The following is an 8,336-nucleotide window of genomic DNA, read 5'->3' on the forward strand; positions in this document are numbered from 1 at the left end:
TAACGCCTCGAATTCAAGTTTCTGAAACACAGTTGTTTGCCTAAAGTGAAATCCGACTCTAACTCCCAAACCGGGAACCCGATTCGAGCCCCGTCTTCTCCCACAAGTCTCTCGTGCCTAGGCGGTCATGTGTGCCAAGTTTCGTGCTAAACCGACGCCGTTTGGTGATTTTGGGGCGTTAACGCCTCGAATTCAAGTTTCTTAAGGAAGTTGTTTGCCTAAAGTGAAATCCGACTCTAACTCCCAAACCGGGAACCCGATTCGAGCCCCGTCTTCTCCCACAAGTCTCTCGTGCCTAGGCGGTCGTGTGTGCCAAGTTTCGTGCTAAACCGACGCCGTTTGGTGATTTTGGGGCGTTAACGCCTCGAATTCAAGTTTCTTAAGGAAGTTGTTTGCCTAAAGTGAAATCCGACTCTAACTCCCAAACTGGGAACCCGATTCGAGCCCCGTCTTCTCCCACAAGTCTCTCGTGCCTAGGCGGTCGTGTGTGCCAAGTTTTGTCCTAAACCGACGCCGTTTGCTGATTTTGGGGCGTTAACGCCTCGAATTCAAGTTTCTGAAACACAAAGATGTATTTTAGTTTAGAATGCAAAGATAAATTTTATACCTGATCTTCTGGTGGTGGTGTATATGGATTCTCGTCTTCTGCAGATTCCCTAAATGCCCGGTGGCCACTCGATGCATCAGGAACCTATGTTAGTCAGTGCATAATGTGTTAATCATATTCGAATTCCATACATAATCTTGAGTGAAAATTGAACTATCAAACAATTGTGATGTTTATATGGAACCTGTCTGTTGGGATCCACACTCGCCCCCTGTGACACAAGGGCCATCATCTCAGCTCTCATCTGCTGCAAATGTGTAGAGAACTCTGCTCGCAGCTCCTCCCTCAACTCATCCCTTAGCTCAGCACGAACCTGCTGCGTGATCTGATCAATAGTCGATGGATGGGGTGTTGACTGTGATGGCCCAGCACCATCCTTATACACCACTCTCCGAGGCACGATTCTCCCGTATGTGCGACAATATCCATGTCTGTCATGACCTATCAACTCATGGAAAATGGCATTCCTAGCCTCCAAAGTCCGACCATCCTCAGGTAGCATAGAGAGTTGACGATTAAACTCATCCTGTATTGAATAAGACACACAAGTATACGCGAAATTAAGATGGTTGACACACAAAAAATAAACTTTAAATACAATCAAAGGTGTTTGGAAACTACCAAGGTCTGGATAACCTCTGGGTCATCTACTCTACGTGTCATAAGCCAAACATTCATCTTATCAGTAGACTCCCCCTTACTGGTCATCTAAATTTTTTTTTAGAAATATGAAAATTAGAATCCAAATAATTTGCAAATATACAATGTTTATTTATATAGAAAAATAAAACAATAAAATGTAAACCTCATGCCGTATCTGAGAGAAAGTAGTACGCCCTGTGGTATGAGCTATGCCGTGAGCTCGCCGATTTTTAGCGTTCCTACTTGCAATTTTCTATAACAAGTTCAACAAATGTAAGTATGTAAATATGATTTGTATGTTTACATATCATAAATATAACGTAATTGTATACCTCAGCATCGGAAGTACGCCAATACTCTACAAGTTGTTCCCACTGGCTTGGCACAACGTTCATAGGAACATCATCCTTCAGATTAGGATCAGAGCTTCTAGGCTTGAAATACTTAGCCTTAAGCTTGTTCTTGTGATCCTTCCATATGCTGTTGCAGTTTTTCATGCAGATTGGCTTGTACTCCTCTGGACATATATTCAAATTGTCCTATAAAACACAAAGTTTAAGGCTAAGTATAACACAAATTTGGAATTCGAATTTGTGGACAAAAATATACTTTTACCTTCACATCCTTCCAGATAGCATCAACAATATCATCAGGCACACTGTTCCAGTCAACAAAAGTAAGAGGAACAATGTTACCATTCCGGACAATAATGCCAAGTTGAGTAGTTAACTTGGCCACGTTATCTCCTATTGGGCAGTAATTTCCATCAAATTGTATGTGCAGCTTTTTACCAGTACCCCACTCTTTAATGCCCTTGGCACATCCTCTACCACGCCTAGTCGAGGTCGATGAAGAACTAACATGACCTGCGATATACAATAATAATAAACAATATGCAATGGTAACAACCAAATGCAAATTTAAATAATGTGAATACAAATCATATCAAATAAACCTGATGTGGGCTGTGAAGAAGTCGAAGGGTCTGCAAAATACAATGAGAATAAACAAGTTATATATAATGAGCATAAATAAATGTATGTGTAAATAAATGTATCATGTAAGCGCACACGACGTGATATATTGGATGAATACCCGTCGGGAACTCTTACTTCCTTCAACACTTTCAAGAACAAATCTTTCTCATCCTTGGTCATCGTGAATTGTGCTGGTGGTAAATAGGCTTTATTCGACCCTCTTAACTGCAAATGTAGGGGTTTTCTAATATTCATATCTTGTAAATCACGCCGAGCATTAACACCATCCTTCGATTTTCCTGCAACCCCTAATATTGTCCACAACACATTGTCACAAACATTCTTCTCTATATGCATCACATCGAGGTTGTGTCTTATTAGATTGTGCTCCCAATATGGCAATTCATAAAAGATACTCTTTTTCTTCCAACTATGGGTGCGATGTCCAGCTTTCTCCTTCTCTACCTGTCTCCTATGCCTCTCCTTAAGGTCATCCCTATTGTATTGGGTTAAAATACCCTCAGATTCTAATTGTAGCAACATCTCAGTTCCAGACAACAATTTTGGTTTGAGTCTGACTTCCCGACTACCATCAAATGATACTTTATCCTTCCGGAATTTATGGCCAGTAGGTAAAAATCTGCGATGACCCAAGTATGATTGTTTCCTACTATGCTTCAACCAACACGATGTAGTTTCCTTATTGCAACAAGGACATGCATATTCTCCTTTAGTGCTCCATCCTGACAAGTTTGCGTATGCAGGAAAATCACTAATTGTCCACAGTAAAGCTGCATGCATTTGAAACATTTGATTTGTTGATGCATCAAATGTTGACACACCCTCATTCCATAGTTCTTTCAACTCCTCAATCAACGGTTGCATATAAACATCAATCTTGTCACCAGGTCCTTTCGGGCCGTCAATAAGCACAGATAAAATTAGAAATGGTTGCTTCATGCACATCCATGGCGGCAAGTTGTATGGAATGAGCACAACAGGCCAAGTGCTATGAACTATGTTCATCGTCCTGAATGGGTTAAAACCATCAGATGCTAAGCCAAGCCTTACACTTCGGCAATCATTACTAAAGTCAATATTCCGACGGTCAAAATCTTTCCATGCAAGGGAGTCAGCAGGATGCCTGAAGACACCATCATCAGTTCGTTCCTCTGCATGCCATCTCATTAACTTGGCCGTCTTGGATGACATAAACAACCTCTGCAACCTTGACTTTAAAGGAAAATACCTCATCTGTTTTGCAGCTACTTGTTTGCCACCTGTGTTAGGACCATTTGAACCACCATCACCATTTGATTTCCATCTAGAACTGTTGCATATGACACATTTATCAAGATTGGCGTCCTCGTTTCGGAACAACATGCAACTGTTGGGACATGCATCCCACGTCTCATACGTGAAGCCCAAATCTGTTGTGACCTTTTGAGCTTTATAATATGAGTCCGGGAGTTTCACACCCAACGGAAACGCCTCATTCAATAACTCAAGCAACATGTCAACAGACTTGTCCGTCCACTGATTAAGCACCTTCAAATGTAGAAGTCGAACAATGAATGACAAAGATGTGAACTTCTGACAACCCGGATACAATTCACTTTGTGCATCTTGAAGAAGTTTGAAATACTTTGCAGTCTCTGCATTTGGACCGAGCTGGGGTTCAGATGCACGGGGATCAGGCCCCTGTGGTTCATCACCCTCAACACTTGTACCGACATGTGGATTTCCCATAGCCCCTTGTATCATTCCAATCATATCATCTCCAATGTCTAAATTAGCTAATGTTTCATTCTCTCGATTACTATGCAGAGATATGTAAGATTCCCCATGATTAATCCAATGTTTGTATTTTTTAAAAAAACCATTCAAAATCAGATGCTCCCGTACACCATCTCGTACAAAATAGTATCGATTCTCACACTTCCTACACGGACAACTGATCATCGAACCTTCAACCCTATTGGTGTAGGCAAACACAAGGAATTCATCAATCCCATTAATGTATTCACTCGACATCCTATTTGGCAAATCAATCCAACTCTTATCCATCATCTGTACACATCCACAAGAATATCTCACCAAAGTAACTCTAAATATAATACCTACACATAAATATTCACTCGACATCCTATTTGGCAAATTAACGAAATGTCTAAAATTCCTATTTAAGAGCATATGATTTGGAAAAAATAAAAAAATAAAAAACTTGAAGGATTGAATGGTAAAATTGATAATTTATGGATGAAATAGAAAAAAAAAAAATTGATAATTTAAACTTAAAGGATTAGAGCATATGATTAGAGCATATGATTTTGACAAACTATTTCTAATTAGAGCATATGATTTTGACAAACTATTTCTAATTAGACAAACTATATATATATGCATATAATTTTTACTGATTTTGACAAACTATTTCTAATTAGAGCATATGATTTGGAAAAAATAAAAAAATAAAAAACTTGAAGGATTGAATGGTAAAATTGATAATTTATGGATGAAATAGAAAAAAAAAATGATAATAGTTGAAGAGATATAAATGAAAACAACCATAAAAATAATTAAAAAAACTTAAAAACACTAATTGATAATAATTGATAATAATTGATAAATGTTGATAATAATTAAAAAATAAACAGTTTTATATATATATATATATATATATATACATATATATAGACAGATTTATTAATAACCATGAGACAAAGACAGATTTCAGATTTATATATATACATATAGATTTATATACATTGCATATATATATAGACAGATTTATATATATAGATTTCGGATAAACAAATTTATATATACATATATATAGAGATTTTTCAGATTTATATATATATATATATATATAGATTTATACACATTGCATATATATATATATACACAGATTTATATATATATACACAGACCGAGAGAGAGAGAGAGAGAGAGAGAGAGAGAGAGCATACGCAGAGGAAGAGAGAGTCGTCGCCGGAGCACCACTCTTGTCGCCGGAGCCGTCGCCGCCGCACCACCGATGTCTTCCTCGTAGGCCGTTTGGGGAATTTGGGGGTGAAGTTAGGGATTTGGGGAGGAGGATCGAGCGGCAGCCAAGAGGAAAAAGGAGGGGTTTTTTTTTTGGACTTTTTGCGACGGTATGATGTAGACCGTCGCAAATATAAGGCAAAACGGCGCCGTTTGCATTAATCCTTTTTTGCGACGGCAAATTTCCGTCGCAAATGATATGTGCCGTCTCCAAAAAAAGGTTTTTTGCGACGGTTTTATTTACCGTCACTAATACTTCCGCATTTCCGACCCCTCCGCTTGGTTTCATTACCGACGGGTCAGTACCGTCGCTAAAGGGTATTATTTGCGACAGGTGCAGTTACCGTCGCAAAAAAACCATTTTTTGCGACGGGGGGCGCGGCATCGCTAAAACTCCGTGTTTTTTGCTATGTTTTCTTGTAGTGTATACTCTCTAATTCTCATAATGAAAGTTATGAACTCGAGCCTCACATGAGGCGCTGGGATGATTCTCTTTTCATTTTCTCTTATTAAAAAATGAAAAATGTTAGGGACTCCCTTTTAGGGAGACCTCCACTACCCCTACAGTGATATGGACCAATGATGTATTTGTATTATTTATTTTTTTTTCTTTTTTTTTTATTTGAACCAATTACAAGTGAGTAGAGGTTGTAGATGTGATATTTTGTGAGAGTTTGAATCATTACTGTTAATATATATATATATATATATATATCACTATAAGTAGCCTGGACAGCTCTAGACTGGTTACGTGGCATTGTGTTATGAATGGGAAAGCAAACTGGGCCAGTGACCGGGGAACATGAGAACCATTCTTTTTCTTTGCATAGAGTTGTCATGTAATTATGCTTTGTCACATGGAATGTTAATTCAAAAGATCGAAGTGGACGTTACAGATTTTACAGCTTAGAATAATAAGACACAACAGTGATTGAATCAATCATATGATTTATTGAGCATTAGAGTAGCTCCAATGGCTGTTTATTAGAGTTGTTATTGTCATAATTTGACAGTTTCAGCAAAGTAGTGTGCTTTAATAGTAAAAAATAGATATATTTAAGAAATGTCAAAATTTATGTCAAATTTGATACAAGATTTGGTAACTGCTATTTGTTTCAAATCATCAAAAAAAACACATATCTTCTTCTCTCCATTCACCAAGCAAAACATTCCTTACTCTCGCCCTCTCGTCCGTCTTTTTTGCAGAAGAAATACAGAAATTAGTGTGTTTAGACGACCGGCCGAATGTCCGCCTGGTTAACTGGGAGGTCGTTCGACTAGACGGCTGAACACACCAATTTCTGTGCTAAAATAAAATAAATGACAATTGAATCTTTTGAGCACTATTGCTATTTTTCATTCATTTTTTATTATTTATTGTCATAATTTAACAATGACACTATTATTATAATATTTATCATTAGAGATACTCTGGTTTCTGAGATGTCACATCGTGCTTAAAAAGTGATTTTACATGTTTGGACATTGGAAGTTCCCACTTAATGAGGATAACAGGTGCGGCAACCCAGTGGATGGGTTTGGGACAAGTAAAAAAGTGTTAGTTAATTCGATTAATGTGGTAACAATAATTTTACAGTCTACATTTGGTATGTAGGTTTGTTTTTTGATTTTTTAATTTTTTACTTATTTTAGTCTAAAGTTAAAATTTTTCATTTCGGATGAGTTTTTTTTATTTTTTTATTTTTATAAAAAAAAAATAAAATAATTATAATTTAGATGTGATATTTTGTCTTATTGATTTTTATAGTTTTTTTTTGTCTTTTTTTTAACTATTTTAATCTAAAAATTTATGCCAAATATAGCCTAAACTCCAAATTAAATTTAATTTGACTATATAATTTTTTTTAAAAGACATTTGATTTACCATTAAACAAAGATTTTTAAAATGCTTTATAGTTTTTCCATTTAAGATATCGTTTGGGATGTGGGTTGATTTTTTGACTTTTTTACTATTTGTACTTTGGAGCTAAAAAGTTTCGTTTGAGATGAACTTTTTAATTTTTCTAACTTCTGTAAAAATAAAATGATTATAATTTAGATGTGATATTTTTTCACATGAGACTAAAAAGCCTATATTATCTTTTTCTGACTATTTTAACCCCAATCCATCCTAATCCATCATGCCAAACCAATGCTAAGTTGTTCATTGCATGTGGTTAGGACATGTGGTCAAGGGTTTGAAACTGATGGAATTGTGACAATCCCTTTAGTTTTAATTTAATCTTATTAACTGACATATGACAATTTTGATTTTTTAAAAAAAAAGAAAATGCACAAGAAAGATTCGCTATGTAAGAACATAATATAGTCTAACCTATGAGTAATGAATAAGGGTATTAAACTTGGGTGTGTAAGGATATTTTGAAAAGATGGTGAGCTTTTAATTTATTTTAGATCATGTTATTTTATGGGAAAATTGGTTTAGGGTCCCTCTCCCACTTTTCGTAATGGAAGAGGAGCAAGGATCCTCTAGAGTATTTTTTTCCTAAAGTTTCCTAGAGTAGTGCATTGTGTGGTTGAGATTTAATGACAAGTCACATCAATTTTTCAACATTAAATCTCAACCACACAATGCACCACTCTAGGAAACTTTAGGAAAAAAATACTCTAGAGGATCCTTGGTGATGGAAGAGATCTACAAAATTATTTTTTGATGTCTAAGGTCCCTAAATATCTTTACTCTACTCTCTCGCCCGGATCCGCGATCTACCCAGTACAAAACCCGTCCTTCTGACACGCTCTCTTCCATCGCCGACACCATTTACGCCGGTCTCGTCTCCGCCGATCAGATTAAAGATGCCAATTCCATCTTCGACCCTTCTCTGCTCGTAGCCGAGCTTTATAGATTGTTGCATTTGCAAACCCTGCTAGCATATATATATATATATAATAACAGATGAGAGAGAGAAGAAACACGAACCTGAAAGAAGGTGTGCCAGAGAAAATCGAGAGACTCTCGGCTATTACGCTACAGCTACTTTCGAAACTAAAGAGGCATCTAAAAATTGTGTATGGTCTAAATGATACACGATGTCAGGTAA

General features: G+C 36.7%; 1 protein-coding gene across 1 annotated transcript; it reads right to left on the reverse strand.

Annotated features, from left to right (window-relative positions):
* Window positions 1–601: 601 nt before the first annotated feature.
* LOC145799345 (uncharacterized) lies at window positions 602–8,150 on the reverse strand. The gene is made up of 8 exons (XM_082888905.1): window positions 8,006–8,150; window positions 2,205–2,234; window positions 1,865–2,115; window positions 1,582–1,788; window positions 1,413–1,502; window positions 1,229–1,315; window positions 792–1,133; window positions 602–691 (listed from the first exon to the last, which is right to left on the reverse strand). The coding sequence occupies exons 1-8, from the start codon at window positions 8,148–8,150 to the stop codon at window positions 602–604; spliced, it is 1,242 nt and encodes a 413-aa protein (XP_082745031.1).
* Window positions 8,151–8,336: the final 186 nt, after the last annotated feature.

The sequence above is a fragment of the Camellia sinensis genome, chromosome 9 (assembly GCF_055761805.1).
Source record: "Camellia sinensis isolate YWXY chromosome 9, ASM5576180v1, whole genome shotgun sequence".
Taxonomy (NCBI): Eukaryota; Viridiplantae; Streptophyta; class Magnoliopsida; order Ericales; family Theaceae; genus Camellia; species Camellia sinensis.